The sequence below is a fragment of the Egretta garzetta genome, unplaced genomic scaffold (assembly GCF_000687185.1).
Source record: "Egretta garzetta isolate BGI_Z169 unplaced genomic scaffold, ASM68718v1 scaffold373, whole genome shotgun sequence".
NCBI classification, from domain to species: domain Eukaryota; kingdom Metazoa; phylum Chordata; class Aves; order Pelecaniformes; family Ardeidae; genus Egretta; species Egretta garzetta.
In genome coordinates, this window is record NW_009259184.1 from 1355960 (window position 1) to 1368395 (window position 12436).

Consider the following 12436-nt stretch of genomic DNA (forward strand, 5'->3'; position numbering starts at 1 on the left):
ATCCGGTGCCGCCACCTCGAGGCTGCGGCCGCGCATTTCAGTCAGGGCGACGCGGCGGGGCCGAGGCCGGGCCGGCCTGCCCTCTAAATCTAACCATGGGCGGCCACGGGTTTTTTGTTTGTTTTGTTGTTGGTTTTTTTTTTTTAATTATTATTTTTCTTTTTTATTCTCCTCAAAGAGATCCTCCTGTCCTGCAAAGCTAGCGTGCCCTCTGCACGGAGTCCTTAAAACGGCCTCTTGTGCAGTCAGAACACGCAACACGCTTCAGCCGAGTCTCAGCTCCTAAGCTGCCCTAGGGCACCTCAAAAACCCCCGCCAGACCACAAACCTCAAAATTCATACACTTTGGGGTTTATTACCCTATTTTCATGAAGTTTTATCATTACTTTAATCTTAGTGTCCATCATTCTCCTCTCGCTTCACTCCCTAATGTGAGAAAACCAGTAAAGAGAGGCAGAACCTGATGCAATTCCTGCCTGCCCCAAGGAGAGCACAGCTGCCCTGGTTTCTGTCAGGAGTCAGTCTGAGTAGCTGCCAAATACTGTATTAGAGGCACCTGTTAAATGACTCTCTATGATGAAGAAAAAAGATAGTATCTTTAAGGTGGTGGTGGGTTTCCTTACCAGGAACAGCTAACATGCAGACACTGCGTGGAAGGAGGAACCCATACATGGATGTACTCTTACTGACAAGCCTCATACAGGACCCAGTAATGACTCCCTAAAATTAGATAGCCTTCCCAGGAAATGCCCAAATGCCAAGCAATCTGCCGAGCACCACCGTGCACATCCACCTGCAAGGCAGCAGCACAACATCTCTTTCTGAAGACCACAACACAGTCTAGGACAGCAGTCAGCAACTTCCATAATTTAGAGAAAATGATGTTATGCAGTAACAGCTACAAAAATCCCATGGTTAAATGACTCTGCTTCCGCAACGTTTAGATACTTTTGACAACACAGAAATAAGATGTGATTTTTCTTTGAGACAAGGAGCAGTATTTATGTATCAACAAAACCCCCTTACTTTAAATACATTAAGAGAATTGTTCTGCCAATACAGTTCTTTTCATTTAAAAGCTATAGGTATCTTCAAGATTAAATAAGTAAAGTCTCCAAGCATTTAAGATCAGATTTATTGAATGATATTACTGATCAGATTGCACACTCTACTTAGTTTCAGAAACCCTGACAATCCTCATCTTGTCATTGCTTTTCCTCGAGAACATCAAGAAAAAGAGAGTGAATGGAGGAGTATGCCCATGAGGTTCTTGTTTTTAGGAACAATGAATTGCCGTCTTTTAAAGGCTAGGCAGACCTCCTACAATGTCCAAAAACAAAAGGCAGTTTTCAGCTTGATTCCATAGTGAATAAATATGATATTTAAGGAGTTCTCTGCAATTTTTAGGTGTGGTTATTTGCTTTTGTTCTTTAGCATCTAAAATAGCTTAAAATAACTTGCTTTGAGCATAGACAGAACAAACTTTTCATCATGTTGATATGAGCCAAGCTTCCCTAAGCAGAGCTCAATTTTATCTACTCGGACTAACATGGTGACATGTCAATGAAACATTCACCTTCTAAAAACATTCTGTTAAATATGAAACAGAGATACTTCTTCTACAACCATTCTCCCTATACAGACACATACCCTACGTAACACGTACGTAAAATAAATCAGATCAGGCGGAGGAAGACACACACAATGAGAATGCAACCAAGTTTTTGGTTCACAGATATGACACTTAAGATATCCTCCAGAACACCAGCTTTCTTCTTCAGAACAGAAAAATATGCTCTTTTGCCACAAGACAGGAAAAACAACAGGAATTTGGATCTGTAACATGATGAAAACACTAAGCAAAAAAGCCCAACTTCGCAACACAGAAGTTTTCGTGTTTGCTTTTTTTTGCAAGCTGGGCTCAAGTATCTTGTGCACTTTTGTATCTTGTAAACTATTTTCAATTTCTTTGAAACAAAACCACTTGACTATCCCTCCAGTACTGTTGAAAAAAAGCTGTAAGATAACTTCAGCTTGCAACAATTTACGTACAACTGTGATTAAGTGCTGTATATAAAGACCTAAGTAGAGCAGAAGTTTTGAAAAAGACCTGACTTTACCCCCAAGCTCAATTTAAGCATTCCCAAGAAAACAAAGCTGGAGAAGGAGAACATTTTTACAGCACAGCAAGGCCAAACTGAACGCATTTCAGATCTAAGATTGTAATAGATACATACAGGTTTTCAGGCTGACAATTGTGGACTATTAATAAACTCTCAGCTGCATGATGCTATTATAGACCATAAAAGAAATTTTCATCTTGAACGTACTACAGCGCAAAAAGCAGCAAAGGCATTTGCAAACAGTAGATGCTATCAAGTGGCACACAGTTCTTAAGATCCGGGCACTTAATTTAGGTGCCTGAAGGGAGCCAGTCTTTTCTGAAAATCCAACCTGTTGTGATGAAGGAACAACTCTGAACCTGAGCTTAACTCTACAAGACTAACAATCTGTGCCAAATAAAATAAATTACCTTCAGAAATCTTTCCTGTCTTTTACCTAAGTGAAGTACAAGTTTACTGCCTATTTTAAACCGCTTCAACCTAACCAAGAGTGCTTGACCTTTTCAGTCAGGCATACCACATAGTCCACTCTGTCATCAAGGGAAAGTTGTATACCAAGGCCCTGCCACATAAACAGAATGATTTGTATGGTCAGGCTGCATGTGTGAAGCAGGGCTCACACCTCAAAGCAGCAGAGCTGTTGAGGACACACTGCAACATTGAATGTCTCCAAGAAACAGCCTTGCAGCCTCCCAGAAAAAGCAAAATTCCTGTCCTTGGTGGGGGTTTTTCTGGTTTTTTTTTGTTTTGGGTTTTTTTGGTTTTGTATGGGGGTTTTTTTTGTTTGGTTTGGGTTTTTTTTATGGACAACTTGGACATAGAAAAAGCCGTATGTTAAACGACTGTCTTGGGAGATGAAGATCTTTCATGGCTATCGCCCTTCTTGAGAAGCAACAAGACAGGAACTTACTTGCACACATTCTAAGTGCAAAGTGCAAGCTCACCATGAGCAGAACCTGCTGTAAGTAAAGAAGCTACAGAGATGCAGTATCCCAGGTGAACGGCCCTGAAGGCAACACGCTGCCGGTTGGTTTTTAGTGATCAAATCCCAGACCTTGGCCATTACCTGAACACAAAATGCTGAGGACTAACTCTTCCTCTGAGCGTTCCAAAATTCTGAACAAAATAATTTCTGCAGGTCTGAACTTCCTGGAGACATGGGCATAACATCAAACAGGAGATTATTAAACTGACATGGTGCAACTCTAAAAGGGAGAGGACAGTCTCATCAAGAACTCGGCACCCAGCACGATTAAAAACTTTTTCCGTGTCCATGAGTAAGTTTTAGAAATAATGAACCAGACGTGAGATACAAATCACAAAATTTCTGTTTATCAAGGCGATCAGTCTTGTTTGTTCATGAGTCACTTTTAGGGAGGAAACAACACTAAAAGGATTACACACACAGCACTGTATTTTCATGGAAAGAGACCTGATGGAACTGTTAACAATTTTTCAACACCTATACTTCTTTCTAGGGAATGGAGAAGACAGAGGCAATCGGAGTTGCACAGAAAAATCTGTAATTCTAATTCCTTTGACATTCTCTTAAGAGGAAAACCAACTCTAACAAGAGCAATTCCCTGTTGCTCATTTGAATAAAAATCGGTGATTCTGTGGGTCACTAGCATTAGTCACATTTTTTTTATAGCACTTTCTTTTTTTTTTTTGCTGCTTCATTTCTCATATGGAGCAGGCAAGACTTGCTACGGTTTTACGTTTCTATTATCCACTAGGTCAGTTCTAGCAAATGGGAAGTCTTCACTTAACACCGTACTAAAAAATTTGTGTTCTTTCATTACACCTATGACTGCTTTCTCCCTGAGAAGATGCTAGAGATGCTAGGGCTGCTCTCTGGAAAAATGCTAGTTCTGGATGCACACTCCAGAACTACAATAGTAACTGAAGAAAATCTCAGAAGACATGCAATAGAACTGTCATTTATGAACAGTAAAGTTTTGCAACTCTGAACCAAGGATTATAAGATTAAATTCATGTTAATGAGCACCTTCTGAAAAATGGTATTCTGCAAAAGTCCTAAAAATACACTTACAATCCAAGCTGCTTTCTATAGACTCTGTAACACAAGCTGTTGTTCACTGTAAAAAGACTGATTTTGGGAAGCATTTCTGTTAAGAAACATACGTCAAAACTTCTTACTTTGTCTCTTGTAATTCTTTAAATAAACTGAATTTGGAATACTCACCTAACCACGTTGCAATAAGAACAGAATCAATTCCCTCTATGGGCACACATATTCTAGCAACCACTGGATGTATTTGCTGTGACAGGTAGTACTGAGTATCAATAGTAAGATTCTCTTGCTTTTGCAACTGTTCTGGAGCGTATGCTCGCTGGCTGGCACTGAGATCTGATCCATCCTAAGACAGGAGACACATGCGAAACAGCATGAAATAAGTAAATTCCACATTCAGTCTATACAAAGGATTATGCTTCAAATATCATGCATTATTTCAATGCAAAACTGTTACACAATCACTGTCTTTTGGTTGACTTATTATGCATCCAATACAAATCCAGCAGTAGTAAAAAAAAAAAATTGCATCGCTGCTGCTGGCATCAACTAGCAAGTTCAAGAATGTAAATCCAGCTTGTATTATTGCAGCCTACACGTGCAAATCAGTAAGAGTAGACAGAGTAAACAGTCCCATCTGTCAATTCTGAAATGCACAATGAAAACACATTGTAACCATCAGCCCAGTTAAAAATATGCAGAGGGCACGCGTTTCAGATTCACTTTGTACTAAACTAGCATTATCATTTTGCACAACAAGCAAATTCTAAGTCATGGATATCAAAACTGTATCTGTTTTGCGAGGAAATTTATATTCTTCGATTCTATAAAGAAACAAATAGAATGAACGGTCAGAGAACGGAATGTCATTCATTGGCATGCAAATAATTGAGAGGCAATAGCATCAATTTGAAAGAGCAAATTATGAAATATTTGGAAATAGTGAAAGAAACACATGATGACATCTCAAGCCAAGAGACAAACACCAGTCAGAGGCTAGAGTATACATTACATTCTTCTCCAACTTGAAAGAGGAAGATAAGGAGAAAATAATTCAATTTGGAAAGGCAGTCATTAAATTGAGAACAGTATTCACAGAGGAGTTAAATATCAGCTCTAAGGTGATGGTACTCTTCTGGAAAACGTAACTCATTCAGTCTGTAGAACTGTATTCCCAGTCCACAACTACACTAGGAAATATTATTTTTAATGTGTGTCAAAAATCTTAGAACTAAAGTAGTATTTTAGCAAGCATTCAGTAACAGAAGTAATTTTTTTGCCTTTTTTACAGCAAAATAAAACTAATGCATTAACATATGACACCTTCATTTCTCAGTTCAGACAAGCTACTGGCTTCAATAGGGTCAGCAACCACGGACTGAAACCCCATCACTAATAAAGACAGATTGCAAGCCATTGGCCCCTCCTACTCCTTTCAGACAACTTAGTATTCAGAACAAAATTAATTTAGGACTATTCAGCTCATCCAGCTGCTTTGCAAAAATAATTACAATGCAATTCCTTCAGCTCCCTTCTTTCAACAAGTACATTCTTCTCTTGTATTGTGCCATTGCCCAGCCGTACCCACGGCCCAGCTCTCGTAAGTCTTGGCAGCTTTGTCATGCCAGGCTAAGAACTCTCAATTAAATAAAAAACAGTATCTTTCAGTTTTTAACGATGAAGGAGCTGAAAGAGTGGTTCACTGTTGAAGTGACATTGTCAAGTCCATCAGTTTGGCCTAAGAGATCCCTTGGTCCATCTAATCCAACCTATGCTTTTTTTTTTAATAGCAAATCTGAAGCATATATTTGTGAGATAATGGTAAGCATTTATAGGATAAACACCTGAAAACAGAGAGTTTCTCAAATTCCCCAGTCTATCCAACAAAGGTACTGCCAGATCCAATGACTATATATTGGAAAGACACAGGCTGAGACTGGAAATAACAATGACACTCTTTAAACCACCACCACCACCAATTAGCTTTCCAAGAATGACAGGTTCTTCACCATCAGAATTTTCTTCTCCTTAAAACAAAGACAGGATATTTTCCTTACAAATAAGTACAAGTTCCAAACAGAAATGAATTCAGGGAAATTTTATCAGCCACTATATGGAAATAGGCAAATGAGCTGAGCTGATCACAATGGTTCCTTCTGGCTCTATAAAACTAAATTTAGTACAGAAAACTGACCATTATATAACATAATCTCATTACAAAGAAATGCCAAAACATGTTTTCCAGGAGTTGAGTTGGTTTTCTTTGCCATCTCTCAAAACAATACCTAGTATTCAGCTATAAATGAAAACATTTTTACCTGACAAATGATGTATGACACTGTGTCTCCTGCCTTCACCTTTCTGCCTCCTTGAGAGTTTATCCACATGGCAACATGCACATGTGGCAAGCTTTTTTTGTCAGGATAATCCTGTGGATCTTTTGTCAATGCCTAAGAGATCAAAGGAGGAAACAGAAACATAACTACGAGAGAAATATTTTACTTCGGTGACGGACAACTCAGAACTTTAAAAGACAAGATTACATAGTAGCTATCTTCATCTATCTACTATTCACAAGTACATTTGCAAGACAAAAAGATGAAAAAAAACTTAAATACAGGTATTTTGCAGACATTAAGGTCTAGGTACCAGTCCTTCATACTTTAAAAATGTTATTGTTAATAAAATGAGAGGATGCTTTTACAATTACAGTCTGAAAAATGCATTACACTAAAAGCACAACAGTTCAACACAGTTACAGATATAATGCAATTGTTTTAAAATTAAACAAAATTGAAGATGAAAACATTATGTAAAATACAAAAATACAGCCAGAGATTACCCTCTTACACCTGCATCAGTTCAGGTTATAAAAGTAAATCTGAATATCAAGTAGTTAAGTGTATTTAACAAGCTCTGTAGCAAAAGAATACAACTGAAATTAAATGTTTCCACCTATCTCATACTACTAAGATTCCACAGTGAGTTTTTCCTTTACATAAAATAAAATGCTACGTTTAAATATTTACTGTCATCCCAATTCTTAGAAACAACTTCTACATTTGACTTAACAGCAAAAAACATTTTTTTCCCCAAAGTAGTAGAATAGAGGAACATTCAGCATTTAAAGTAAGAATTATTCCATATCTGTCTTTTACTGGGATATTAGAATATTTGCATCAGAACAGTCTGTTAAGTCAACCATAAAAATCAAGTGATTTCTCTAACACTCATATGACAACCTGAACACATTTCTTAACTGACTGATTAACGCAGTCTTACAGAGCGGACAGATGTCCGGCTGCCAAAGGAAAGAGACTTTGGATGGAGCAAATTTGGGAAACCTCCTCTCTTAAACACGAGAGGGACATGTAATAGCCAATTCATTAGTGAAACACCCCCCCAGCAGGGGGTGGGAGGATTTTGAAGTTAAAAATACAGGTTTCACTGAGGATTATAAAATAAACCAAAACCACAATGCTGCTTGCTAGAACTCCTGTAGATAAAGCAGAGTATTTTACTTCTTGCTACAGGAAAGTCTTGAATGACATCTCGAAACAACTACTAGCTTTCTTCTACGGAGCTCTGAAGGGAAATAAACGAACAATAGTATCCTTTTGAATGGCTTTTCTAGAAAACAGAAGATTTGATTCTTTTCCATTGCATTCTTCAGTTTATGTATTTTAAAACTGAAATATAAAATAACAATTTAGGAGAGAACTTCTCCTGAAAGCATGAGCTGTCGTGTCATTCTCAAGTGCAGAATCAGTGGGGAAGACAGCAGGATGGGACAAGACACAAAGTCATTATTCTGAGGAAGCAAGGCTGGCCTCCAGCCCCACAAGGCATTTTTTCTCATATTGTAGGATCTTTGCAGTACGTTCCATGATATTCAGTATCTAATAAAACTCCTGGTATTCCACAGCATCATAAGGATTCAAAAGATTTTTTTATCAGCAGCCAATATATTCAAGAACAGTAAAGTTTTGCTGAGACAGATAAGAGCTGAGACATCATTTACCTTGTTTATTTCAAACTGATTTACTGGGATCTGGCCATTGATCACATTTTCTCCAATTTCTAAAAGCCGCCTTTGAATATTTTCCACGATTATGTCTCGGGGCTGATCAGAAAGAATCTGACCAATTACATAGCTGTAAAAACAGTCCAGAAATGAAGACGAGCTTAAGACATGCAAAGTAAAACTATTACAATAAATACAATCGTCTCTTCCCCTGGGTTACCTCTAGAAATTAAAGAGCCTGAGGATGAAGTCTGATGCAAAATTTATAGAAATTTGCCAGGATATTTCATGTTGTGTTTTATTTATTTACTTATTTTTCTAAAAGCAAATTATTGTAAATGGTTCTAATGTCAAACAGTGATTTGCAATTGTTGAGTGCAACTGGCTTCTATTTTCTGCTCCCATTTCATTTTGCCATTTATTATTCCACAGCAGGTATCTTAAGATGGGGGAGAAGAGAACATATCAAGTAAGCAAAGTCTTGCCTATTTCTGTAAAATGTGGTTGGAAGATCTGCCAGCTGCAGAAGAGTTAGTCACTAAAGAACACTCTCAAACATTTGTATAGCTTTAATTACTAATACATTCCTAACTTGGAAAAATTTGCTTCTATTATGATGCATCTTTTCTTAGAAAATGCAAGTCTTAAGAACAGTAAGCAAGTGTGTGGTGTATTTTTACAGATGTAAAAAGTATTCATTTTTGGATGCATTTGGACCACAATTTATTTAAGTTAAGTTTTCAAGAGGGAGTACGCAATGTAAGTTGAGTCAGCCCCCAGATGACCACCTCTCCACCCACTCCAATTTTCTTTCTACAGTGCTAAATGTATTATTTCCATTGAATTTGAGTATCAAAATTCCCTGTGCAATGACAATTAATAAATCATCAATCCAGTATTCATCATAATGAAGTATCAGAAGAGTCTTGTTTGAAAAACAGAAGAGAAACACTCCTGGGGGAAGGGATCCTCTCCTCAGGCTGCACCCAGTGCACTTCCAGCATTATTGGAGGATGCTGAAAGAGCTGACCACCAGCTTCTTTAACCATCTTCGGAAGAAAAAAATCTGACCTAAAACCTATGACTCCAAATGCCGATAGCACCTACTATTTTCACAAGATTTCAGCTGTGGTTTATTAAACTGCATATACAAAATTGCGACAACTCAAATGCACAGCTGCCACAGAAGATGCATGAACAGATAGTGAAATTAGAGACATTTAGACTTGCACAAGTGTAATGTGTTACCAGTGCCAAAATGTAACGTTTACCATCACCTACAAAAATCAGTTAAGATGCTCCAACACTGATGTTAGTTACCAATCTGCACTGTTCAGGAAACAGCCATGCGATATCAAACGATTATGAAGCATGTACTGTTTAAAACAGAGTGAAGAGGACAATGCCACAAAGAAACTCACTTTCCAGTCTCTTTTGCAAGATCACACCAGTCTCTTCGGACTATATCCAGTCCCTTCAGTTCTTGTTTAGTTACATATTTCCCATCTCCTGTTGGTTCCACAGTCAGAGCAGCGTATTTCTTCTTCTTTAACAGTAGCAAGGACTTAAAGACTCCATCAATATCGATTTCCAACAATTTATAGAGCTTGTTCACTTCACTCTTGATCTGTGAATGCACCAATATTAAAATCAAATGCAACACTTTAATAACTATGGACAAATTTTAATTCCCTCTTGAAGTGTGTCATTCTTAAGTTTTAAAACAAGTAACATTAGACACTGTGTCTTTGCATACACATTTTCAAGACTCGTCAGGTACCATTAACCATGAAATTAAATACACAGTAGTAACTATGAGCTACTATTAAAATTAAGGATCACCCATCGTCTTCTTCAGGATTTACAGCTTGGCATAGCTAACTACCTAACAAAATTAAGCAGGGCAGAGAGGCATAGGACTGAACGTGACCTTGCAGATAACTTGACTCAAGCCCATTTCACTAGGGCAGCTACCCCATCTAGCCTCTCACATAAATTAAGCAAACAACAGATTTCAGGATAGGGATTCCCTTACTAGGAGAAGATGAGAGATGGTCACTTACACAGAATATGGGAATTGCTTTGTGAAAAAGGTGCCTTGAACAGATGATTTTTTTTTTCCCCCCTTCCCTGCCCAACCCAGGGAGGGGAGGGAGAACTATGACTGCAGAGCAGAGCTCTCCGTGTCTATGTTCAGGAGAAACATGCACAAATGGGCAAGTGTTTATACACTTCCCCACAATATGCCTACTTTTTCTATAGCCTGATTTCTTTGAAAAGGTGCCATTTTTCTACACACAGGCTCTGTCTTATCCACATACAAAAGCTTGAAATTGCACTTGATACATTGTCTTAAATACAAGATACAAGTACAAAATACCAAGTGGCTCCACATCTCTTACCTCTGTTCGGGGAGGACAGAAGTGCAACAGCTCAAAACAGCATGCACCTTCAACAACAAGAATTTGGTTCCAGCACACATTCACCCACCTACTGGCTTGGCTAAAGATTTCCCATTTGCATTGTATTTCCTTAATACATTTTTACTTTACTTTCTTCAACAGAGTATCTGCGTATCACTCCTCAGACGTCTTGTTCTGTCTTCACATGTTCTACTCTTCGTTTTCTTTCCCTCTTGATTTTCAGTATCTTCCTAGCCACTCTTACTCCTCCATGATTTCCAGTTCTCTTGTCAGAGACCACCAACTATAAACTATGCTTTTCTCATGCCTCACTGAAGTTTTACATAAATTAAAGTTCTTTTGCCATCTAACTAAGACAGGAACAGTACTTTCAGCCTAAGATCTCATTGGTTTTCTATCTAGCTTTGGGCCCACATTACCAGTTTTAACCAAAACTCTCCTTAAAAATTTTCCATGTGTATGTGTGTATTTAATTTTTCTCACTTAGATCTCTATTTTTCCTACTGCAGGAATTATCAATGTTTTGAATAACCTGGGTCTATCCTTAGAGTTTTATATCCCTTGTATATAAGGCAAAACCATTTTGCAAAGACATTCACATTTTGTTCATTGAAGCAAAACAGTCAAATAATTCCTCTGAACATTTTTCTGCTATTTTTTAAAGTACTTTCACTTTTATTTTTTTACACCATACTAATCAAGTGCTTAAAAACCAGCAACAGTGCAGTATGGAATGTATCAGCAAATCAGATTCACAAGGATACACAGAAAATGAGAAACATATGAAATTCTGCTGAGTAATGACTGAAAGGGGCATGGACATAAATAATGGAGGGTAAAGGATGGGAGTGAACACAACCAGAAATCTGTAAGACAAGGTGTTAAATGGGAAAACTCAGAAAGAAGACAAGAGAATTTTCTCCAACAAATCACCCCAAAATTAATCTCTCAGAGGAATGCTTCATCACTGAAGACAACCTATGTATTTACCCTTTACGTCAGAACAGGGGTGCATACACTAACTGTTCTCACAGTAATTGTTCACATTAAACCTGTGTACCTCCATACAGCCTATATTAAAGCAAAAGTATCATGACTGCAATGTAAATATCCCTCATCTCTGAACATGAAATTCTGGGAAAGAAATTGTTATGCCATAGAACAGTGACATTTCTTAGAGCACTCCTCTCAACATCAATTTTCAGGATAGAGAATTGTCTTACATGAATTATGCAAAATGAGGAAAACCTAAATGATAGAAGAGTTTGCAAAAAAGTCACTATCACTTTCTTGAGGAATAAACAAACAAGAAACGTGAAACAAATAAAAGTGCCACTTTTTTATGTCACATGAAGAATATTGAGAGCCACAACTTCACAATTGTGATGCTAGGTTTAAGTGCGTCCTTATTTACAGACATAAGTTTATTCACTTTTAAAATCAAGTACACAATATGAAAACATTAATCAATTAGTCTTTTTTTTTTTTTTAATTCAACAGACACAGGATACAGAAGTACATGGGATAAAAAAGCCTTGCAGATTTGACTCTTAGAAAGAATCATTAAGCAGGTGACAAGTTCAAAAACCTACCTGTTCTCTCAAGTAAGCCTGAATCAAAGTTGTATTTAACCTATGAAGATGATGCTGTCAGACTTTATAAAAATCATTATCAAATAACTGTTCCTCTATGACGTTTAGCCAGCAAATGAAACCAGAATGAAGCCATACATACACACATGGCTAGAGGAAGATTAAAAGTTTCGTATACACTACTGGATATACACCTGAAATTTACATAAATAATCTTGTATGTGTGTGTGTGGGGGGGG

The 12436-nt window shown here is 37.6% G+C and overlaps 1 protein-coding gene across 1 annotated transcript in view; it reads right to left on the reverse strand.

Annotated features, from left to right (window-relative positions):
• POLA1 (DNA polymerase alpha 1, catalytic subunit) overlaps positions 1-12436 on the reverse strand; it is a 205510-nt gene that overhangs the window by 116209 nt on the left and 76865 nt on the right. Inside the window, exons 28-31 of the mRNA XM_009635688.2 lie at positions 9604-9809; positions 8180-8312; positions 6477-6608; positions 4330-4504 (exon numbers count right to left, since the gene is read on the reverse strand). Of these exons, the coding sequence (XP_009633983.1) occupies positions 4330-4504; positions 6477-6608; positions 8180-8312; positions 9604-9809 (646 nt within the window). The remainder of the gene's footprint in view (positions 1-4329; positions 4505-6476; positions 6609-8179; positions 8313-9603; positions 9810-12436) is intronic.